General features: G+C 45.2%; 5 protein-coding genes across 5 annotated transcripts; 3 read left to right on the top strand and 2 right to left on the bottom strand.

Moving 5' to 3' along the window:
- Nucleotides 1–1,316: 1,316 nt before the first annotated feature.
- On the bottom strand, nt 1,317–5,779 carry JR316_0009333 (uncharacterized protein; the record flags this gene model as incomplete). Its single annotated transcript, XM_047895037.1, has 15 exons — nt 1,317–1,778; nt 1,828–2,271; nt 2,318–2,863; nt 2,925–3,071; nt 3,130–3,189; nt 3,248–3,307; nt 3,366–3,554; nt 3,603–4,130; nt 4,179–4,385; nt 4,437–4,478; nt 4,536–4,598; nt 4,647–4,730; nt 4,780–5,418; nt 5,468–5,542; nt 5,717–5,779. The coding sequence occupies 15 exons, from the start codon at nt 5,777–5,779 to the stop codon at nt 1,317–1,319; spliced, it is 3,609 nt and encodes a 1,202-aa protein (XP_047746496.1).
- Nucleotides 5,780–7,487: 1,708 nt separating this feature from the next.
- Nucleotides 7,488–11,976, top strand: JR316_0009332 (Transcription elongation factor SPT5; the record flags this gene model as incomplete). The annotated part of the gene is made up of 6 exons (XM_047895036.1): nt 7,488–7,757; nt 9,043–9,148; nt 9,198–9,454; nt 9,503–10,819; nt 10,885–11,177; nt 11,226–11,976. The coding sequence occupies 6 exons, from the start codon at nt 7,488–7,490 to the stop codon at nt 11,974–11,976; spliced, it is 2,994 nt and encodes a 997-aa protein (XP_047746495.1).
- Nucleotides 11,977–13,954: 1,978 nt separating this feature from the next.
- JR316_0009331 (uncharacterized protein) lies at nt 13,955–17,154 on the bottom strand (the record flags this gene model as incomplete). The annotated part of the gene is made up of 10 exons (XM_047895035.1): nt 13,955–14,419; nt 14,469–14,876; nt 14,925–15,170; nt 15,280–15,774; nt 15,827–16,044; nt 16,068–16,173; nt 16,206–16,247; nt 16,306–16,368; nt 16,416–16,499; nt 16,549–17,154. The coding sequence occupies 10 exons, from the start codon at nt 17,152–17,154 to the stop codon at nt 13,955–13,957; spliced, it is 2,733 nt and encodes a 910-aa protein (XP_047746494.1).
- Nucleotides 17,155–18,944: 1,790 nt separating this feature from the next.
- On the top strand, nt 18,945–19,268 carry JR316_0009330 (uncharacterized protein; the record flags this gene model as incomplete). The annotated part of the gene is made up of 2 exons (XM_047895034.1): nt 18,945–19,025; nt 19,080–19,268. 2 exons carry the CDS (start codon nt 18,945–18,947, stop codon nt 19,266–19,268), a joined length of 270 nt encoding a protein of 89 aa, XP_047746493.1.
- Nucleotides 19,269–22,981: 3,713 nt separating this feature from the next.
- JR316_0009329 (uncharacterized protein) lies at nt 22,982–24,261 on the top strand (the record flags this gene model as incomplete). The annotated part of the gene is made up of 4 exons (XM_047895033.1): nt 22,982–23,156; nt 23,210–23,418; nt 23,476–23,640; nt 23,689–24,261. 4 exons carry the CDS (start codon nt 22,982–22,984, stop codon nt 24,259–24,261), a joined length of 1,122 nt encoding a protein of 373 aa, XP_047746492.1.
- Nucleotides 24,262–24,452: the final 191 nt, after the last annotated feature.

The raw sequence follows: 24,452 nt of genomic DNA, 5'->3' as shown, positions 1-24,452 counted from the left end.
GGCCCGTGTTGAAATCGTGCAACGAGTAGATAGACGTTGGTCATGACAACCATATTGTTTGGTAGTGTTCTACGGCGAAGCAACATCATGAATCATTGTGACATCTCCCGGATGTATAGTTGAGCACTGAGATATTAACACGAGTCATGATGCGCTGGAAACAGGCAAAATTTGATTGGGTTGAATGAAGCCATTTACGCGATATGGAAAACGAGACTGTCAAGCTTCGAAAGCCGTTGCAAAACTAAGCCGTGCATGATTGACAAAGGCTCGACAAGCAAAGACTCCTAAGCAGCTAGAGAGTCGCACAGACAACGTCCGGTCCGAAAAAAAAAACAGATGTGGCAGAATCTACAGACCGCGCTCAGTCTCTCACAGGACCCTGCAAAATACTGGAAGTTCCTAAGAGAAAAGATAGATGGTAAGAAGAGGTGTTGCCGTGTCAATGGAAGAGTTAACAGAGGTGAAGGTGTTTAAAATACGAATGAACCCCCAAAGGAGATCTCACCCTCAGTTCATGCCCCTCAATTTGAGTACAACAAGGCTTGAAATGACACATTGCCGGATCGTTCAGACGAGCCCACCGATATACAGTGCTTCGATATTGTCGGATACTCCCAAATATACCACACATCCCATCGCAAGAATTAGCCGAGCTATTTAACTTTTTGTTAGGGGACAGGAGGTGCCAGAGATATGGCTAAAGACGAAACAGGTTGGGATCCTCAAACAGAGAAATAGCGCGGTCAAACCAGGCAACTACAGGTTAATCGCGCTAGGATGCTGCATGATGAAAATGATGACGTTGCCAATAGCATTTCGTTTCTGTGACTGGACAGTAGCTCGGGGATACTGCCTGAGGCGAGGTATCAGAGAAGGTTTTGGACTGTGTTTTCATTTTGCTGTGCACGATTGAGAGGCAAGGGCGGAAAATAAGTCTCTAATTGTAACTTTTATAACCAACCTTGAAAATGCATTTCCTAAAACAAACCTCTAACCTCCTCCCACTGCGGCGAAAGCTGTGGAAAGAGGGAGCACAGGCCCCCTCGTGAATAGGATCAGACGAGTATATAGTTGCATCATGTATGTGGGTTTACTTTTTTCAGAGACACAACGGCAGCAGTAACTCTGAAAGAAGATGTTGCATGGCAAAATCTTGATCATGGCAGGAAACTGAATAGGAAATATGTGTTCCTCAAGCGGCATGACTCTTTCAAGACACATGCGACTCGCTATAGTAGGGTATATAGTATTAGGCAGTATCATTTTCATTGGCTACTAGTAGCTGCACGGTTTGAGCTAACAAGAATCACCACTCATGCACTCGGGTCCGGCACCTTGATCTCGAAAAATTTGAATGGGTGTTTTTCAGGGATTTTCAACCTGTTAATGGTCGTCTGTGTCTGCTGCTTTATCCAGGCTGGGCCATAAAGTGATCTTGGTTTCCCTATGAAGGGTTTGCGAAGCGACGGTAAATCTTCTCCTCTGATTCTTCGAGATTTGTTCGAGCCTTGAGTGGAGACATTGCGTCTATAACGCTTTGTTTCAGTGTCGATGAGTTCCATGTGCCTGTCGACGTTGCGACGATACGACATCTGCCGGACATGATATACGGTATCCCCATCGTTGGCTTCAGAGTCCTCCGAGCTCATTCCATCTTCCTCTAGGGCCTCGAGAAGTGATAGCAAACGGCTCCATAAGTTAAACATCGCAGTGTCGCCCCTTTTCTCGCTTTCTTCGATCATCCTCTGTACTGTGAACAAACGATCGGTATATTTCTGTATTCTTATATTAGTTGTTGAACTACATAGACCATGAAATACTCACACTTGCACGTCTACTATTCCTTCGATTCCTTTTCTCATCTTTTTTCCTTTTTGCCTCCACTCTTGCTTTCCTTTCGGCGTCGGTTTCTATTGTTCCCAGTTCGGTAGCCTTGGGCTGGTGATTTCTCCAAAAGGTTCTTGCGCGCTCCAGCTTTTGTAAGAACATTTGAGCTAGGTAGTCTTGAGGCCGATGAGGGAGATCTGGGAATTGTGAGACCTTTCTGTTGGTTGCAAATGTAACCAGTATAGATACGAGTTCTTCGTTCCATTTGCTGGATATTTCGCCTTTCATATCAATACGAAGGTCTGCTATTTGTGGGCCATCTTCTGGGCTCTTCGTGGTTTCGAATCGAATAATGTCGCCGGGACTTGGTGGTATGTGATTGACAAAATCCGCGTCTCGTTCTATACCAAACTTACGCTTCACAACGCTTCGAACAAGAGCCTACCTCCCAGTCAGCACCCGTTGACATATGCAAAAGAAAACTCACAAGGTATTGTTTTCGCACTTCCTTATCATCCTTCTCTAATGCACCTTTTCCTCCCCTTGTTCCTTTCTTGGCTTCCCTCATAAACGACACATTGCTTGAGTACCGGCCTTTCGGTGCGGAAGCAGAACCTGTTCTGGTGAGGATACTGGTTACAGCCCTTTCCTCTTCGTCCTCTTCGTCGTCTTCGTCCTCTTCGTCCTCTTCATCCTCTTCGCCCTCTTGATTGTTCTCGTCATCTCCATTAGCGTCATCATCGTCACCTTTTGCGCGCTGTGTGTCTGACATCTCCTCGTCCTCAATATCGTAAATATGTAATCCCTTCCCACTACGAACAGGGAAATTGGCCGGAATGGTCGACTGGCTAGCTTTATTCTTCGAAATATTTTGGAGACCCTGTCTGTTCCCCCCTTCCTTAGGATCATCTTCGTCCTCATTGACTGGCCGTGTAACGCTCGGACCAGAGCTGGCGCTGCTATGGCCTAACCTCACTAAAGGTTTGATAGACTTGTACTTTGAGAGAAAGTTTTGGCGAATTTGCGTCTGCACCTGCGGCATTTTTTGGGTTTCATTGTCCAAAACCATTCAAACTAGCACGAAAATGACTTACATCAGCTCTGCTTGGGATATCCGTCTCACGATCCTTGCGAAGTGTATCAGATTGTGGTAACAATCTAGAAGGAAAAATTTGCCTTACTACAACCATTGGAGCGTCGGTGGGTGCCTTTTCTTTACCCTTACTGGTGTTAATGGAGTCCTAAATCAAGTGCCATTAGATCACGGTAACCAATCAGCAAAGAGAAATTTTGCCTTACTACAACCATTGGAGCGTCGGTGGGTGCCTTTTCTTTACCCTTACTGGTGTTAATGGAGTCCTAAATCAAGTGCCATTAGATCACGGTAACCAATCAGCAAAGAGAAATTTTGCCTTACTACAACCATTGGAGCGTCGGTGGGTGCCTTTTCTTTACCCTTACTGGTGTTAATGGAGTCCTAAATCAAGTGCCATTAGATTACGGTAACCAATCAGCAAAGAGAAATTTTGCCTTACTACAACCATTGGCCCATTATTTGCATTGACGGAGGCCGTCATTGATTTGAGTTTGATTTCTGCATCATTTAGCTTTGCTTTCAGTTCTGCAATCTGCGCCGAGGCTTCCTGGGTAGCTCTCTGAAATCCAGAACAGTTGTCATGGTTATTTCTTTCTTTTGCAATCAAGTTATCCAGAGACGCCATACACTAAGATTGAGGTAAGAAAGGCTTCCTGATACAATACATCCTACTTACACTTGTGTAATGTACCCTCAATTGGTTTGCCTTTTTCATCTCTTCAGATGCTTTCTTCTGCAACTCCTCGGCTGAACGTTTCAAAGCCTCCACAGACGATTTTTCAGAAAGGATCTGTGCCTTCAAAGTTTCGGTAGCAATCTTCGCTTCTTCTGCAGCACTACACAATTTCCTGGCTTCCTGTAAATCTTGGGATGCGGCTTTCAACGATTCATTTGCTCTGGTCGTAGCTTCGGTAGCATTTTCCTCCATGATTTTAGCTTTTGAAATTCGAGCTTCAGAATCTGCAATTGCCTTTTTCGCCTCTTCGGTCTCCGACAGTGCTCGATTTTTAGCCACTTCAACTAGTTCTAACTCCTTGGTGTGCATCAGTAAATCTTCGGCGAAGAGTTCTCGATCGACCTCCAGAGTTTTGCGTAGCTCGTCAACCTCGTTTTTATAAGCGATCTGTGTTTCCTTTGTCTTGATCAGCAGTTGTATTTGACGATTTGCTTCTTGTAATTCCTCCTTGAGATTCCGAATGTCAAACTGCGCATTCAATTAACGAGATGGAAAAGAAATAGAGTTAAGACGTACGTCTGATGTCTTCTTGGCTTCAACTGAGATCATATCGGACTTGAGTTTGCGGAGCTCAACATCCTTATCAAAGAGATCTTTGTCCCTTGCTTGCACCATTTCGTTTAATTTGGAAATTTCTTCGGTCTTTGACTTCAAAGAGACATTGAGATCAGATATAACTTTGTCTTTCAATTCGACATCGGCAGAAAGAGTGTTTATGTCGTTCTAGGAAAGCGGCATGAGAATGACTGATAGCAAAGAAGACGTTCCACTTACCTGGGCCGCTGCTAGCTCTAACCTGGCATCCTCTAGTTCACTCTATTGTGGCGTATGTAATGTGAATATGTTTATGACAAACAACGAAATCAGACCTACTTCTGCAGTGTTGTACTTCACTTCAAAATCGTCTCGTTCCGAAGAGACATCAGCAGTGCGGTCCTAGAAATATGATCAATCAGGAAAGGCCGGTGTAAGCTTTACACCTACCGCTTGTGAAGATATTAGAGTGGTGGCTTTCTGAAGACCCGATTGCAGAACGGCCTTCTCTTGTCTTACTTTCAATACTTCTCCCTGTAGCAAAAATTGGCTGCAGAATTCATGGGAGAGATCTATCACTTACTGCTTCTGTAGTGTGCACTAAATGCTGCAAAGTGCGAACCTGCTTCCTTAACTTCTCATTAGAAATGACAATTTTCGCCTCTTGAGGCACCTTTAAATGCCTGCGACGTCTTTTGTTGTGAGGAACCCCAAAGTCAATCAGCTGATCCTGGTGTGGTGTTGGACCATCAGATGAGGGACCGGCCGCGGCTGCGACAAGGCTTTGAACTGTTGGCAACGTTGAAAGTTGATCACCGCTACTATCAGTTGGGGACACCTCCATTGAAGAGGCTTCCGATTCATCGCCCGAGTCACCTTCAGGTGATGTACCCCGTGTACGTTTTTTCCTAGTAGGCGAAAACGGTGTTGGTTGACTTGGTTCCTGGCCAGGCGCTAGAATTCGCCTTGGTCGAGGTGTCTCAAATGAGTCGAACTCATTTGACTGTGCCCGAGGAGGAGTATGGCTTGAACGTTCAGACTCTGTGTCATACAATAACGGATCCGGCTGATAAGGCTCTCTAACCCCTGGGACCCACTGCTCGTCCCCAGAAAAAGATTCTCTCCTAGATATTGGGGCATAATATAATTCTTCTGGTAGCTCATTCTCCTCGAGCATATCTTCATCTGCCACCTCTTCGATAACCTCCAAGTGTTCAGGCATCTGGCGATAAAGAGTTAATATAGACTGGAAAACAAAGGGAGATGCTTACAGCCGGGATCTCGGTGTTCGGGTAATAATTGAGATAGGAACTTTTCCGATCCTTCGGGTAGAGGTCCAAGGCTGCCTGCCTGCATCAATGAGAAGTCAGTTAGGCAATTAAGCGAGTCAGTTTGTCATATATGCTATGCTTCACTCATATGCATCAACAATGTTTATGGGAATGAAAATGATGTGTTTGGGATTCCAAAGATTTAGCTAATATTGTTACTAGTATTTAAGCCGAAAGAGATTCGCACACCTTCACATTCCGGAGAACCTGGTCAACTTTAGATAGTAGGAAGAACAAGATCAAGCTAAGCATGCTGTCGTGTCTACTGAATTATTTGACCCAAGCGAGGAGTTTTAAGTCTCTTCAAAGGGAAATGTGAACTTGGGCAGGTTGTCTTACCATCTGTTGTGACAGACAAGGGATGTGCGAGTCACCAGAGCGGATATGTTGGCCATGAAAGCTTGTTACAAAATATTAGGACATTCTCTGCTTTTCGTACGCAGATGCTTGGATTCTTGATGTATCGCCCGAGTGAGGTGTCATGGCGCACTAGATGTCAAGAACCAGAAATCGGTGGAAAGCGGCTAGTGGTCTGAGACTGAGAGAATGGAGAGACACCTGGAAAGAATTTGACGACGGTCAGGTGAAGCTCGGAGTGAAGTGAGGTGAAACTTGCCTTGGAGAAAAGGCATGTCATCTATCAAAACGACTATCTGTAAGAATGCTTTGGTCAGACACAGAAGATCTGTGTAAATTATGTCGTCAGTTACAGAGAATGAAATAGACTGCTTATACTGAGCGCGTTCGTTCCGAGTCAGAAAGGCGCAACGAGACAGCCCATAGCCTCCGCGAGAGCACTTATGAACGGGTACCAACTGGTTGGATACATTTCAGCGAAGCAAACATGAAAGATATTTCGAGAAACGCGTACCTGATAACCCGAGCTGTTTCGAAGAACTCCTCTGCCCCTTGGGCGCGGGCATCCGGGATAATAACGAAGCAGGCAGGCAGACTCGTCAATCCAGGTGTTGTCGCACCTCAAACGGTTATGCGAGTGCAGCCAGACTCAGAGTACTTGACCTGGTTGCAATGGCTGGAACGAAATCGCACCGTGTCGCGGATGTATCGATGATACCTTGTCTGGATTTTGAACAAGTGTTAATATTAGCCTACAAAGATAATTTATAGCACTTACGGGTTCTATTATTTGGTATACAACGGTGGGTGGGATTTGCTGGAGGCGGAGCGAGCGCGCGGGCGGAATATCTGAGTAACACTACTGTGGTGGACAGAAGAGAGAGAGAAAAGCGTGAGAAATTGCTAACAGCGTTGTGATATCTCCTCAAAATTTCATGCCGCTCTGCCGGTCACATATCATCGGCTTGAGCGGCTTGAAATTTCCGATGGTACTTATTGCGGTGCCAGACTTGATGGAACGCTTTCTTGCTCAACCACCGTCCCTCCACTATAGTTGACTCTTGGCACTTATTCCATTCTGAACATTGTATGTTCCGCGGACCACTTCTGTACGACATCTGGCTTGTTGCAAAAGCACTTCGGTATGGGAAAGTCAAGCAAAACGCCTCCCGTGGTATCAACATCTTTAAGCGCAGATTTGGAGTGTTTTATTGGAGAATTTTATTCACGTCACCCTTGTCTGATATAATAGTCAATACTGTCATTTCAATGCCAGGGGAGAAATTTTGACACCAAGCACGAGCTCCCTTTAATCGCAGGTCGCGTAGCAGTCGCGTCAGACTCACTTTGGAGCGAGTCACGCACAGTTGCATGGAAATCTAGCCCCGCTTAAATGGCCCGAATTACATCTCTTTGTTTCGAATGAAACGTGCCATCTCGTCCTTTGTCCTTCATGTTGAAAGCCTCCAAGAGGCTTAAAAGAGGCTAACGCGAAGCCAGCCTTTTTTACTGTCGCCCGTCACCTCTACCATCATGCCATTCATCGTACTATCTATCACGGTCGATCTCATGGAACGTTGTTATAGTCGTACTTTCCCTCCTCATGTCTTTAAGGCTTCTACAAATGACCCACCAAGAGCCATATAGATGGTTCCGTCATGCACCACATCCACTTAATCTAAGCAATCTCACTTCGACACCCGCTCCATTCCTTCGTTCTGGGCAGCAAGGCGAACGGCTTTACATAGCTATAATGCCAGTATCTGTCGCTACCGTCCGCGCACTCCTCGATAACTCTTTCACGCCGTCGGCTACAAACATCTTGGAAGCACTGGACCATATCTGGTCGCAGAGGGACATCGAGATCATGGAGGTATGTATGTACGTTGATTACAGTTTCAGGCTCTTTGACCACAGCGTCTTTTTAGAGAGTTCATGGATTCCGAAACCCATATCGGTATCGCTTTCTTCACCGATCTGGCCGAAATATATATCTCGTTACAGATGTCAACCCAAACGGCCTTTCTCCCGAAGCTTCACGTTCGCTTCAGCTTGAGTAGATTGTCAGGGCAAATCTCCAACCAGTTCGTATTTATTAACAGATTGCTAACCAAATCTAATTAATGTTCCTTTGTAGTGAGGAATGTACCAGATGCTTACAAGTCAATCCAGTGTACCATTGCTCTTTTATTCGTTTGTACTGTCTCCATGTTATCTTGTACTCTTCTCTTTTCACTTCTTCTTTTAACTAGAGTCTATATGGGAATTTAATAGTCACTTGATTATCTTTGCAGTACACAGTCACTTTGATTTCACATAACAGACAGGGTTTTTACAATAATAAGTCTAAATTTGATATTCTGGATGCTGAAAGGTTTGCGAGGATGTTAGTGCTGCCATCTCAAGCTCTAGGTTATGAGTCTCTCTCGTAAGGTCTTCCAGGTATCTTTTATCTCGAAGTATACATATAAGTATTGTGCGGCGCCCCCTTACCTAGCTCGTGATGCTGCGTTTATTATTTCGACCGACGCTATATTATGATCAATTAGGTGGGATGTGTCTAATCTCCATTCTCTCACATTTTCAAACATTCTGGTTGTGGATATCCTAACAATCCTTGACTTCGGACCGTTCTCCTGTTGCTGTCTGTGGCCACTGTAAGGTAGATTAAGTAATTCCGCAGATGCTGAGACCTGGGAGATAAACCCTGTGATCACGTACACGGCTTGTGCGGCATCAAACTTCTGCGCCTTTTATTCAGACCTGACTCACTGTCACGCTTTTCCTCTTCTTCTTCTCTCCACCACTTGTCTCTGCTCAGACTAACTTTCAGGTAAGATATGGCATGGATTTAAGATGTTGAACAAGAACCAGAATATATACTATTACGCAGTAGCTCAGTGGTAGAAGTGGTAGAAATAGACATTGTTGGACAATGAAAGAAAAAATGAGATCGCAATTGTCCTGCCAGTGCTTAGAAATGAAGAGATACTGAACACACCCCAACATCATATAGATTCCTAAGTTCGAGCTAATTTATTCATCTAATTAAATTGATCATTTCATCGAACGACATACCCCAAAGGATGAAACGGGTGCGTATGCATGATCAACGTTCAGACCATTTCGATATTTGATATTGATGGTTTATTCCTTAGGCCATGAGGAGCGTCCGCCAATTTCTGGATATGGAGGCACAGGTAGCTGATGATGGAGAACTTTCTGACGAGGAGCAGTTTACGTCTGCAGAACGGGATCTAGAAGGTGAGCTGTACATAGTGTCACGATAGACTTGTTTTGACTCTGTGTACAGACGCCTTCATCAACGACGGGGCGGAAATAGGCGGGGATGACCATAGAGGCTCTCTGGCATTCCACAGTATCGAAGATGGCGTCGAGGAGGATGAATTTGACCGACTACTTGCACGCCTAGAGGCTCAAGCAACAGGTCCTCGTCGCCCACGCTTGGATAGACGTTTGGAGGAAGAGGATAGCATGACCAAGCTCCAGGAGACGATTGCGCGCCTTCCGCTTGACACTGACTATCCTCTCTGGAGGGTTGGATGCCGGGTAAGTTTGTATATTTTGCCTTGATTATTTCTGTAATAAGTTTTCAAGATCGGTTCCGAGGATGCGGCTGTTATATCTCTTCTCCAGAGCGCAAGGGAGATCCATCACATTCGTTCCGCTTTCACTCGCGGCTCTATACGTGGCAGTATCTATGTTGAGGAGATCATGGATTCAGCACTCGTAAACCTTCTCTTGTCCACGCCTGGGATCCTTCGTAACCACCTCGGAATCAAGCGCGAAATAGTGGATCGGAGCCATCAACACGAGCTTCTGACTATGAGGGATGTCAAGAAGGATTTTGACGCTGGGAGCTGGGTTTTGATTCAGAAAGGAATATACAAGGGGGACGTTGGGTTGGTTTCAGCAACTTTCTCCTGGGGCGCTCAGGTTCTTCTCATTCCTCGGTTAAACTTACAATCTGCAAAGTCACGGAAGAGAAAGTCATCGGTACTGGTGCCTCCAGCAAAACTTTTCGAACCCGAAGAAGCCCGCAAACTCATTTCCACACCTATTATTTGCAATGCGGATGGATCTTACACGCTTGGACTTCTCAAGTTTGATCATGGACTGTTGGAAAAAGAATTTGACTTTGCCTCCATTGCTAATTTGGTCATGGATATTCCGTATTCCCATTTCTCCATGTTTAGGAGCAGCAATCATCCCGACATAATGCGAGCGCGTATGCCACGTCCTCGGGAATGGTGCCTACAACTGGAAGAAGAGGTTTTATTTCGTACCCCAGGCATTGCGGATAGGCCCGCAAAGTGGGAACCTGCGGTTTTGAAAATGCTAGGCACATATGACGTGGAAGCAGAACAGTCAACAATCAAAGGTGGACATGAAATATCCCGCACTGTTAGGGGAACATGGCTAGATATTCGCAAATCGCCAAAAATTGGACAATTCGTTCGAGTTGTGAGCGGCCCCTATTTGGATTACACGGGTTGGGTCGTTGGGGTCCACGAAGATCATGCACTAATAACGAGAAGTTCAGCGGATGGTCTCATTTCGATCGTGGAAACAAGGGCTGAAATACCTTCGGCGCCCATCAATGGAAAAGAACAACGCCACGTACCGACAGAGGATGATGATCTTCAAAAAGATTCAACAGAGACGGATGTAGGAACGGACGCAGCCATGTCAATAGATTCGCAGATGACGCTAGGGAATATGGTGGTGCATTCGGAAGAAATCGCTCAAACTCTGGATCAATCAGGTGTAACGTCAGAACTGGAAGAAACATTGATTACGGAAAGGAGTTTGCAGGCAGAAGAGGGGGAAGTATCTGGCGCTGTGGTCAATATCGCAACAGTATCTAATCAGAATAACTATGGGGCAGACAATGACAAGTTTGAGACGGTGGAAGTGAGTAAATTTGCGGCTTGACATATTCACCGGTTTTCTCATAGCGTGTCCTTACCTTTTAACAGCATTTTTCGGTGTATGTCAATCTCTTGGACACCGCGTTTTCTGAGCCCCTATCTCCTCTCATATCGGAGTTAAATCCAATTGAAAAAAGGCCTTCAAAACATCCATGGTGTGGCTTAGAGGTCATTATACAAAAATATCGTCACGCGCGCAAGGGCGAGACTGGACGAATCAAAGACGTCCTTCACCATATAGACAACGCTGAACTGCAACTTGTTATTCAACTCACCCGTTTTAATCCCTTTGCACCGTTTCAAACAATTGTTGTGGATTATGATGATGTTGTTGAAATGTCGTAAGTCTGTTTTTAACGTGGATATCCTCTGTCTAATTTGAATGCAAGGTCCTTCAACGAGCTTGTTCTTTTCCTTGATCCTGGGCCAAATTTTTTCCGGCCTAAGCCGAAGTCTTCCCTGAAGCACATCCGCGAAGTTCTCCCTGACGTACCGCAAACGATCGCGTCAGGGAGCGACACACCGATGTACTCCCAAGAGTCTATGACTCTAGCTTGGGACCCCTCCTCAAGGACACCTGACCCGGCTATACATTCTACAAGTCTTGCCTTATCAGATCCGTCTGAATCTGTTTCCTCTATGACTGAAACCAGTCACTCTCTAAATCCCCCTACATGCAACCATGTTCTCTTGAACCCGAAACTGGTGGGTATCAGCCTGAACGTCATAGTTGACGGCGGACAGTACAACAAGAAAGCGGTAGTTGCCACAACTGCTTGGGAGGTCAACAACCTCGTGCTAAAGTGCAAAAAGTACAGTTCATGGACTGTGGTGGACCCCACTTGGGTCACTCCGAAGTATGCGAATCCGATACATGACAACGGGCTTCTAGTGGTTATCAAGGGGGAACATTGCGGGAAATTCGTTCGTCGCATTCATCATGAAAGTCTCTCGGACAATCCAACAGTCTTGGTCGCTGTAGTCACCGTATCCAAAGGTTGTGTAGACGTTTTGACTGGGGAGCGATTTACACTCAGCACGGATTTCCTATGTTCAGTTCCCGAGTCCAAAAAAGACAGAGACCTTAACTCTAACGTTATGACTCAGTTAAAAGAACGGTACAAGAAAAAGACACTATGACTTGTTTTTTGCTATTTCTTCAATTTGGTGAAAATTATTTGAATCATGGTATGTAATATATTAGCGCATTCTTAATTTGCTAATTATTTATATGATCACCATATGCATTTACAACCAATAGCAGCGGCTCATCTTCGACTAGTTCGCAACAAGCACAATCACAAGAAACCCTGTGGTCTTATTCTGAGGTCGTCTTGTCAATGTGCAACATACAATGTTCCTCCTGTCCGAGTCGTCCTGGCGGATTTTTTTATTGTTTTCGCGTGCCGTTATGCTTTCGTTTCCCGTGTCATTTTTCTCGTTGCTTTCGATTTGTCGCTATCGGTTCCACAATGATTGTACATATTTCCCTAAAATTCGCCTTCTCAATCACACTATATTTGTATCACCCTCGTTCAACATGGATATTTGTTTCTGAATAATAAAACTCCGTATATCTGTGATCTATGTTTGTTAAACCGGTACCTTCACCCTGGCGGCGAGACCCCTCCCCCCTTCACCCTGATTCTCATTCTCAAACTTAACGACGTATCGACAGGTGTATACATGAGAACGACCAGGCGAGCGGTACTTAATTAGGATGGCAAGGCCTTGTGGAGTCTCCGTAAAGTCTTTCTCGGGACGGGGCTGGAAAGCGTATACACCCGTAAAATTATATATGAATCTCCTGACCTTCCAATCATTAAATAACAACAACCAGCATCCTTCAAATTCCAATCACGCCATCCAACTCTGCTCATCCCCAATCCAAAACCGAGCTGTATTCCCAACAGCTCGGTAAAGTTAACTGACTGGGATAAGCCGCTGGAGATGTGTAAGCATTCAATATTTACAGTCTACTCATTAACACGAGTGTCAAGACCTAATATCTAAGGTACTAATTGAGTGAATTCCAATGGGTGCAGATGATATTCAAGGAAGGTTTGACCCATCATCGCCGCAACTTTGTTGGTAACAAGTCAGTAAACTGTTGTAATCTTGACATATCAGCGGAATGCTATTGGTCGTCGTATGCCTTGTCTACATCAAATTCCTCCCTCAACAACAAGTACACCAAATGGAACAAAGTGAATTGGTTCAAGAGTCAGCACTAATAAGATTCCTCCAAAGCCGAATAATATTGGAGATCGTCGATACGCCTAAGTATGTTGCCTGCAATCACGTTCCAGTTGATGGCACAGCGCCCCATGGTCGCGCCTCTCACCCACCCTTAGCGCAAATTCCAATGCACTGAAATCTTTAATACCCTCCAAAAGCCGTGACCAAAATCAGTAATGAGTATATGCAAGAATCGCAGATAGAAATTGGTTCATCAATAGCTGAGCATATGTGGCACTCTTGCTCAGTAGCCCTGACAAAATAGCCAATTTCGGCAATGGTCGTTTTGAACATCAGGTCCCATCTCCTTTGATAGCGAACCTGGAAGTCGTTTCATCAGTGTAAAGAAGAGAACAATCCTTGGACCGCACCAACTGGATTATACAGGCTACGGGAATCTACAGCAGCTTTGATGCCGTATTTCCTGGAAGACGTGAATATGTTCAGTAAAATTGGATTGTCGACTTCATCGTAGTCGATGATCGTTGTTTTGGGATCCATGTAGCTGAAACGTGCAGATAGGATGTTGCTGTCCTCGGATAAGGTGTTGCTATCCTCGGACAGGTGTTGTTGTCCTTGAACAAAGAATAGTAGAAGACTCGAAAGGCTAAAACATGGGAATGTCAAATGAGCTGTTAGTACCACACAGTTCAGCGAACAAAACATCTCTTGGAGAATCGCAACTACAGTCTAACTTTCAATAGGCAAGGTCAATGACTACTTGCCAGCCGTCCTTAAGGGAATACACACACCAAAAGTCGCTCGTTACTCAAGTAAGTATATTTTGCACGCTCTGCGTGTAATCATTACCAACATTAAATTTAGGTCGAACCGCGTTGTTTCCTATCTGGAACGCTAACTATTATTACCACGCTATTACTCATGCACTCGGGTCCGGCACCTTGATCTCGAAAAATTTGAATGGATGTTTTTCTGGAATTTTCAGACTGTTGATAGTCGTTTGGGTCTGCTGTTTTAACCAAGGTGGTGCATAAAGTGGTCTCGGTTTCCCGACGAAAGGTCTGCAAAGCGAAAATATATCTTCCCCTCTGATTCTTCGTGATTTGTTCGAGCCTTGAGTAGCGATGGTGCGTTTATAACGCTTTGTTTCAGCGTCGATGATTGCCATATGCTTGTCAACGCTGCGACGATACGGCATCTGCCTGACATGATATACGGTATCCCCATCATCGTCAGCTTCAGAGTCCTCCGAGCTCATTCCATCTTCCTCTAGGGCCTCGAGAAGTGATAGCAAACGACTCCATAGGTTAAATATTGCGGTGTCGTCCCTTTTCTCACTTTCTGCGATCATTCTTTTCACTGTGAACAAACGCTTGGAATATTTCTGTATGCTTATATTAGTTGTTGAACTACGTAGACTCCGAAATGCTCACATTTGAACGTCTGCTATTCCTTCGATTCCTTTTTGCTTCCTTCTCTCTTTTCAAGTTTACTCTTGCTTTAACTTTAGATTGGTTATCCCCCCAGATGGTCCTTGCGCGCTCTATTTCTTGGTAGAAATTTTGTGACAGGTAATCCTTGGACCAATCAGGAACATCCGGGAGTTGTGAAACCTTGCTGTTGGCTGCACATGTTACTAGGATAGAAATGAGTGCTTCGTTCCAATTGCTGGACGTATCCCCTTTCATGTCAATGCGAAGATCTGCTGCATTGGGACCATCATCTGGACTCTTTGTGCTCATGAACAGAGCAATATCGGAGGGATTTGGCGGGATGTGATCAATGAAATCTGTATCCCTTTCTATGCCAAACTTATCCTTCATGATGCTTCGAACAAGTGCCTACCTCCAACAATCAGTATGCATTGACTAGAACTAAACGGCACTGACTAGATATTCGTCTTGAAGCTCTTTGTTTTCCTTCTCACTCGCATATCCATCCATAGAGTCTTTTTTCTCTTCCTTTGAACGTGGACCACTAAGAGATGCCCGGAGTGCAGAACCAACGGTAGCGTCTGTGTTTGCGATCTTACTATTAACTGCGCTTTCCTGGTCTTCATCCTCCTCAATTTGCAACCCCTTTCCGTTACCAACGGGGAAGTCGACAGAAACATTTTCAACTTTTGATCCAAAGGTCTAGGATTCGATAAGCGGACGTTGAGGCAATAGCATTGGATTATAGTCAACTGGCCTTTGTGTGTTGTTCATTTGATCCTCTTGTCTTTCTCGAATATGTAGGGGCAACCAAATTGTCTGCATGGCTTTCTCCCTTCGACGAACCCTCCGTAGAACGAATAATAGTCTCCGTAGCTTTGTAATCGCCAAGAGAATTGTCATAAGTCCCATAAAACGCCTTCATTGCCAAAGCTGAATCGCGCAACTCAGACGCATCTTTCAACCTTTCAAAAGCTACGGTATGCAACTCATGTGCCTTCTGTAAGGTTTTGGAGGCGTCGGCCAGAATAGAGTTGGCTTTAAAGAGTCTAGACTTTCCATGATCGACAGTATCCTCTGCCGTCTTGGTGAGCAAGTTTAGATGATGTCTTGTGATTTCATGTGTTTGAACCGCCTCCAGGTGCTCCTGCATTTTATGCTGCAATGATTTGCGATCGGACTCGAGATCGCTGCGTAGGGTATCGAGTTCCTGCCTATAGCTGGTGTGGGCTTCCTTTGTGTCGCTCAACAGTTTGATAAGACGATTTGCTTCAGCCAGTTTACTTTCCGTGTCCCTGAGATCGGACTTCCCACACAGATTTTTAGGGCGGGCCGACGCAAATGCGGATCAGGCGTACCTTCAGCATGTCTAAATATTTGAGATCGCTTTTAGCGGAATGAATCATAGCCCGTAAATTGAAGATGGCATTATCCTTCTTGTTGATAGTTGCACGTAATTTAGATATTTCGGCATCCTTGAGTGCTATGTTCGTGTGCAGGCGGGAAAGATCCGTAACCTTCATTACCACAGCGGTGTTGAGGTCATAGATTTCTTTATCCTTCAGATTTACCGCCTCTATTAGACGGAAATCTCTTCACTCTTTAGGGTTATAGCGGTATTGAGATTGGATATAATGTGGTCCTTCGATTCAGTCTCGGCAAGTAAATTTCGTACGTTGTTCTGCAAAAGCATCATGAAGGATGACTGATCAAGAGACAAGAAACACTACTACTCACTCGGGCCTCTGTTAGCTCTGATTCGACAGTCTCCAGTTGTCTCTACGGTGGCGTATGTAAGCGTGAATACATTTAGTTCAATCAGAAAGGTTAAACCTACTTCAGAAGTATTCAACTTTACCTCTAGGTCATCTCGTTCCGAAGAGACATCAGCCGTCCGGTCCTGCAAAATATTTAGTTTAAGGGAAATGGGAATGATGTTACACCCACCTCTTGTGAAGAAATTAGAGTTTGGGCCTCATGAAGACCCGATTGCAGAACGGCCTTCTCTTGTCTTACTTTCAATACTTCTCCCTGTAGCAAAAATTGGCTGCAGAATTCATGGGAGAGATCTATCACTTACTGCTTCTGTAGTGTGCACTAAATGCTGCAAAGTGCGAACCTGCTTCCTTAACTTCTCATTAGAAATGACAATTTTCGCCTCTTGAGGCACCTTTAAATGCCTGCGACGTCTTTTGTTGTGAGGAACCCCGAAGTCAATCAGCTGATCCCGGTGTGGATCGTCAGATGAAGGACCGGCCGCGGCTTCGACAAGGCTTTGAACAGTTGGCAAGGTTTCAAGTCGACCGCTTCTATCAGTCAGTGAGACATCCGTTGAAGCTGCTTCATCAGAGTGAGGTTTCGGCAATGTAGTCTGTGCACGCTTCTTCTGCTTGGTAGCCGACAATGGAATGGCTAGGGCAGGTGTTAGAAGGCGCTTTGGTTGAGATGTTCCATGCGATTCAAACTCTTCTGCTTGTCCTTGAGGAGTATTGCTCGAATACTCCGACCGGGGGTCATAGAGCAGGGCATCTGGCTGATAAGGTTTCCTACTACCTGGGACCCACTGTTCGTCCCCAGACAGAGACTCTCTCCCTGGTTCAGGATGAAAATAGAGATCGTCCGGTGGTCCGTCCTCCATCATATCTTCGTCTTCCATGTCTTCGATAACCCTGAAGTGTTCAGACATCTGTTATAAAAAGTAATTGATGAAAATAGTAGACTGGAAAACAAAGGAAGGTACTTGCGGTCGGGTTCTCGGTGTTTGAAGTAATGATCACGATAGGAACCTTTCCGGTCTTTCGGGTAATGTATTCCTCTGAGGTGTCAGGCGAATCCTCACTCTACATCGGCAACGTGTTGTTTGCACAAATATGCCAAAATCAAAAAACGAGGGAGGGGTGACAGCGACCGATCCAAAGAATGACCAAATGGTGGTAGCATTAATTAAAAGTGCACTAATTCATAATGAAACAACAGGATGGGTCGACAAAGCGCAGAAGAAAAGAGGGTGTAGGTAACGTCTACGAGCGAAATGATTATGAATCTATAAAGGGGTAATCGATGTATATTTGCTAAAACAATTGAGTATAAAATTTAGACTACATTAGCCGTCGGAAAGTCGGTTTCCCGCCGATAACATACTGTTTCAGTCATCGATGAAAACACAACAACAGCGCGACATTCTCCGTCTCTATACACAGATACGCGGATCGTTGTTCCATCGCCACAAAGAGGCAACATGGCTGCCTGTGTGTTGTTGTATGCATTAGTACGGATGCAGAAATTAGCGATGAAGCGGAAGGAACTCACTCAGACCCAGGTTGAAAGCGGCTGGTGCTCGAAAAGAATAGATACGGCACTAGAGGCGCAGAGGATCTTTGAACACTGGCGACACGGTGATAAATTGGAAAGACTTACAGAGACTGCGTTCATATCACAGTCGAAGGCCCAAGGAACACGAGAGTGTTTATTGTCGCTTCAGAGACGCAAACAAGCATTTCGAGAGACGTCGTCAATTGCAGAGAGATTGCTTATACTGAGCGCATTCGTTCCGAGTCAGAAAGGTGCAACGAGCCGGCCCTGTTGTCTCCCGCGAGAGCACTTATGAACGGGTACCAACTGAATGGATACATTTCAGCGAAGCAAACATGAAAGATATTTCGAGAAACGCGTACCTGATAACCCGAACTGTTTCGAAGAACTCCTCTGCGTCTTGGGCGCGGGCATCCGGGGACAATAACGAAGCAGGCAGACTCGTTGATCCTGATGTTGTCGCACCTCAAATGGTTATGCGAGTGCAGCCAGACTCAGAGTTGACCTGGCTAGAACAAACTCGCAGTGTCGGGGATGTATAGATTATACCATGTCTGGATTTCGAACGAGCGTCAATATTATTAGCCTACAAAGATAATTTATAGCACTTACGGGTTCTCCTATTTGGTATACAACGGTGGGCGGATTTGCTGGAGCGCGAGCGCGCGGGCGGGATGTCTGAGTAACCCTACTGTGGTGGTCAGAAGAGAGAGAGAAGAAAGCGTGAGAACTTGTCAACAGCGTTATGATATCCCACTCAAAATTTGATGCCGCTCTGCCGGACACAGATCACCACCGGCTTGAGCGGCTTGAAATTTCCGACGGTACATATTGCGGTGCCAGACATGATGGATCGCTTTCCTTCTCACTCCGTCCCTCAACTGTGAGCGTAGTGTTCGTACGCCTCTGCATGCCCTCATTGCCTGACAACATCCAATCATCTGCACGGTTATATCACCATTTATAATATTCTAGCGCTTTTCTTACGTTCAGTGTGATAAGTCAAGAAAATCTGTATACATCGATGTCATAAACTGTAAGAATTGAATGAATGCAATGTCGATATCATAAACTCCCACCCAAGAGTGCAATGTCAGAATGCGTCAGGTTATGTCATTGATATAATAAGAACTGTAGGCTCTCTATTTGTTGTGATAAACCGACATGGTAACGCGCACGCGCAACAAAAGTAAAGCGATAGACATTCACAACCATAATCCTCCTCGCATAGACAAAATGAAAAAGGTATGCAACAATTCCTCAGGGCTAAGACTGGTTTCGTTCACACATGTTTCTCAGGTCGATCCAGAAATCCGCCAGTTTCTGGATATGGAAGCTCAAGTAGACGAAGGAGTCGATTCGGAGGAAGATGAAAGTGCGAGGGGGAAGGCTAGCTTCATTGCGATTTATGTTCTCGTATCGATCTATGCTGACGACGCCCTTCAGATGTGTTCATTGATGACGGTGCGGCTATGGAGGATAGTCTAAGACCGGGGTGTACCGCTCTACCAGTCGATTTCTCTCCACATAAGGACAACGAAAGCTCTTTGAAATTATTGATTTCTTGCATTGAAGAGACAACTACTCTGGGTCATAGAAAGTCCACCATTCCTCAAGACAAAAGGGAGGTTAAACTTGATGGAATTTTTTTCTACGTCCATCTCCAGGGCGATTATACTTTGTGGCGGGTTGGATGCCGAGTGTGTACCACTCATGCTCTATTCGGTGCTCATCAAATGAACGACGAAACCGAAGATTGGTGTTGAAGAGTCAGCTGTGATGTCCCTGCTCAACATAGTTGGAGAGCGCTATCAAGTTCGTGCTACGTTCAGTCAAGGGTCCACACCGGGATGTATTCACATTGAATGCATTATGAATCAGAACATCGTCAACCTTCTGCTTCTTCTAACTCCTGATGTACTGCGTAAAGGCTTCGGCATCCAGTGTCAATTAGTAGATTTTTCCGATTAAGCACGAGTTCTTCAAATGGTAGAATGGCAGAAAATCAATAGGTTCGGCACATAGGTATTAGTCAAAAAAGGCTTATAAGGGAGATATTGGCATTTTTTCACAGACAAACTTTTCAGGCGCTCGAATTCTTCGTATCCCCCCGGGAGGATGCAATGCCACGGAACCCGCTCAAATGAAAAACATCTGGAGTCAAACCGATAGCATGACTTTTTGATAGACTGTACATGTCTTGGGGAGTATGCGAGGCATTTCGGAGTTATCAACTTCATCAGTCCTGTACAGGCATCAGTATCTGTGTCTTAAAACAAAAAATAACCATACACGAGCAAGAGTGAGAACCACTGCTCTTTCGTCGTCCAATCTTATCCGAGCATAATGCGACATTACCCATTCTGGTTGGACGAGAGTAAATTCAGCCGACAGTTCATTTGAATATACTTTGGCAGGGAAATACGGATAATGCCTGTAAGGATCAACGGTTGTCGTTGGTGCAGATAATTGTCGTCGGACGATGTAAGTAACCATGTTCTTCTTGTTCACCACAATATACTGAATCGACGCCGGGATCGGAGAGGAGGTTAAGTTGCCATTATGGTGGTACAAGATCAGACTATTTCCAATGTGGGTCTCAGCTCGCGTGTATATCGTATCATCAAAGTTATGGCGAGCGCGAAATGCAACTTCATGATCAGAAATCAGATGTTTTAATTGGCTTGGGACGGGGATAAATGCAGATGTGGGAACTTGCTTTTCAATGGAACGCAGCGACGTAGCATCTGAAAAACATTCATTGAATGCTTTCTGGCATTCCTTGAGAGCAGGAGGACAATCAGCCCGGTTAAGCCAACGTCTCAACCTCGTTGATTTTGTATGAGAGGACAGCATTGTAGCCTCAAGCTGACCTACCAAGCGATGAATGTTAATATCATGAAATTAAATAGCAAAAAAGTACATACCAAATTTGTGATTATGCGGAAGCCTTTGCAATTGACCAATCAATGTTTCAAATGGAAAACACCACCACGATCGCACAGGACCAAATAGGACCAGGAATTCATATATGTGAATCGCCATATGACAATTTGGTCTAGGTCTGACCTCCGGATGGAGAATAATAAGGCTTTCAAGCCACGAAGTTATAAAAAAGAGGTAGGCGTCCATACGTTTCTTCGTCATTGTTCTCATGCATGCTATATTAATTGCCGAGACTAGGTGCATAGTATGATCAAGGACTTGACGCGTTACTGCTGCTGTTGATGTGTTTGTCTGTTGCGATCCTTCGCCCCACATAGCAATGAGGGCAAGTGGAAGGTAGATTGTGCTCATGGTACGCCACTCATCTGCTTTTAACGATCCCGCTGCAGCTTGACCAAAGTTGTGAGGGACAGAAGGAAGCCACGCTGGGACCTCCGTGTCTCGAATAACGTCTCGAATATGCTTCATGACATTCACAGTCCCAAATTTTACTTTTACATTCTCTGAGACAAGTGGTTTTGCCATGCGCTGAAGCTTCAAATGAGCGCCAGTGAAGAGACATAAAAAGAATGCTGGATCATACCCATTGGACCAGAGCATCACAGTACTCGGCCTTTCTATTAGTGGCTGCAACCGTTAAAGTTAGTCCTTCTGCGTTGTACAGTTCTTCAGCAACAAAGCGTAACGACTTGAGGTTCTTTCTTTGAAGACGTGTATTAAGATCCAATGATATGGTGGGCAAAGACGCTAGCTCGACCACAAGGATGGGAGAAACAAGAAGTTTGTAGATCTGAGAGATGTGTTGTAGGTCATTATCAGTTAATTCCTGGGCTTCGATATATGCTTCATTGGGCATCGATGGTTCCAGCTCAAACGCGTCTTCGCCCACCTCTCTGGAGAGAGCATCGACATCTTGGAGCTTCAGTACTTTCCTAAAATGAAACTGAGCCAGTCCTTCCAAAAGACAATGCATCGAATCAACGACCAGCATATTCGCCTGATCCCAGTACGGCAGGCGCCATAGCTCAGACCAACGCATCCCATTTTTTGTGAAAAGATCATCCCTATCCTTTTTGCTGGTCGCGGCTTTCCATTTCTCGGCATGCTCTCGTAGAGTGTTATTTTCTTTGGGTGCCCAATCTTTTTCCTGGATGTCGACCCTGCCCAGACTGGCGCGTCCGAAAACCTTGCAACGTGAACAAAAGTGATTGCTTATGTGACTCGCACACTGGCTAATTTGTCTGGCCGCCACAAGATCGTTTACACTGATTGCAAGACCACATTGAGTTGTCTTTCCATTAGGATGGTTAGCAGTGCGTGAGAAGCGGACACCATCCTTCCAAGAGACTAAAAGGTCGTCAACAAGGATGCGTAGGTAGTGATTGAGTTCTGTTTCATGAGGCTCCAATGGTCCGGGTATTACACCTGCGATATACATATTTTCTGGTTTGTACCGCAGATGAAGAGGAAGGTTCAAGCAGGCGGCGGACAGAATTCCGCAAGATGCGGATGCTCCTCGGATCGTTTTTCGCTCAGCAGTGAAAAAATCGAAATTGAAAGCAAAAAGGTAGCGTCCTTGACCTTCAGGTCTATCCAGAAAAAGCTTACCCACCTCTGGCCCTTCAAATGTCCGCACAAACTCTGCCTCGAAAACATCTGAAGTAAATTCAGGGTGGGCAGCCATTTTCTCTACCGTGTCCATTTCGTTGATAGATTTGACAAATTTGTCACAGGCCTCATCCATCATTGTCTCCAGCTCTTTGTTCGAGAGGAGTTCAGCAAGGTAATCGTGGAAAGAATGGTAGACAAACACATAAGACAGTTTATTTATAACGTACATTACCTAAGATTTAATAATAAGGATATTACGTGAGACACGGTGGATTTACTCCCGCTACCTAATTAGGAGATTAGCGTGATGTACGTGTGATTTATCCTGGCAAATCATAGCGTACATGACGTGCCATTTAGCACTAAATGGAGCCGCCGGGTGGCATGCGGGATCCGCGTGTCGGGCTGCACGGGAAAAACACGGGCCGCAAATGAACCGGACGGGTCCATCTACATCCCGTGTATTGCAAGCAGACGGATCCGTTTTGACCCGTGTTGTGCTGAGACGGGTCCATTCATCCACCCGCTTCTGTATTCCGACAAATATCCGCCTTGAAGAATCATACATCGGATGACCGTTAATATATGTAATAAGGTGTATAGATTATACTGGCAGCACATTCCTTTCCACATACCCTGATAGCATGGATTATGCCTTTGAGCTAACCCAATCCCTCTCAAACTACATGAAGGCACAAATAGCTAGTCGTCTTTGGCATGCAGAACTGCCTAATCAAATCCGGGAAAACTTCAGTGCTGAGACCATGTTTGAGTGCAATCTAGCTGTGGAGGTGATTTTGCAGGCATTTGAAAATCAAGGTATGCAATCAATAAGCTTTGAAAATTGAGATTAAATAATGTGTGAATGGCAGAATATACGACGTGGGATGCAGAAGAATATTTGACTCATCTCAGTGCACGTTGCACGGGTCAGAATTTTACCGTTGAGGCTCGCCTGAAAAACAAGTTTTCTCCGGTGCATTCCGCGTTACAGTACCAAACCCTGCCCGGAACTGTGGTCGATAGTGCAGGCAACATATTGGTGTGGTACCTGCCAGGTATTTTGTCAGAGACAAGGGTGGTGAGTTTTAGAAACAGACCAATTAATTCATATATTATGCTTTCTAAAGAGTAACAGGAGAGTGTGTGGAATTCATTACGGGATATTGAAACAATGATTCACAAGGCGGTACCTTTGGCCACAAGCTGGAGGGTCAATGACAGTTACTTTCGACATGAGCCAGGTTGGGTTCAACCTGGAAATATTAACTTCTCCCCGGCATGGTTTCAGCAAGGCCATGAGGTGAGAAACTTGTATGCTAATTATTATACTGCCTCATATTTTCCTCAGACGTCCAACCCGCTTGAGGTCTCCTTGGACTTGTGTAATCCAATTGGACAGGAGTTTATACGAGACACGACGACATCTTCGGCTTTGCTGGGAGCCATCTTGAGCATTATACATCCCGAGCAGTACCGGGCGGGAATGAAATTTCTTCAACGGCTTGCTGCGGAACCGGAGCTTGTCCATAAGGCTGAAATATTGAAGCAAATTCTCACAATTTGGAGTTCGCCCTTTGGAGTCATGACCGTGATCAGCAACCGAGATACACCATACCATCGGGATAATGGGTCGTGCTACTCATGGTACGATTTTTTGATGCCGCTTGGGAAGGGTGAACACGGACGGCTTGAGCTTCCGGGCCTTGGACTTCGGTACAAGTATGATCCCATGACCCTTGTTGCAATTACCGGCAGGTTGCTTCAACACGGCGCGGTGTGCGATGGAGACAGGGCAGTCATAGTCTATTACATGCGTAGGACTGTATTTGAAGAGCTGGGAGTCCAAGAGGCGGGATGGTCTACTACGTACGATCTTTTTGCAAATTTACCGGCCACCAACGCTTTTGATTTTGAAATATGATCAGTTTTTGACTTGGAAGTTGGGTTTGGGGAAGATTTTTTTATATTTCCAAACCAAAACAGTACGAAAGCTACAGCACAACCAGAATTCTCTGTCCCAGGGTGTTTCCGACGCGTCCGCGCTGAGCTCTTCCAAGGTTACCGGAATCATTGGACTCCGCCGTCGTATTACCGGCGGAAAAGGCATCATCC

Source organism: Psilocybe cubensis, chromosome 8, assembly GCF_017499595.1.
Source record: "Psilocybe cubensis strain MGC-MH-2018 chromosome 8, whole genome shotgun sequence".
Lineage (NCBI taxonomy): Eukaryota > Fungi > Basidiomycota > Agaricomycetes > Agaricales > Agrocybaceae > Psilocybe > Psilocybe cubensis.
Note: the sequence above shows the minus strand (reverse complement) of the source record. Positions and strands in the feature narration are given on the sequence as shown.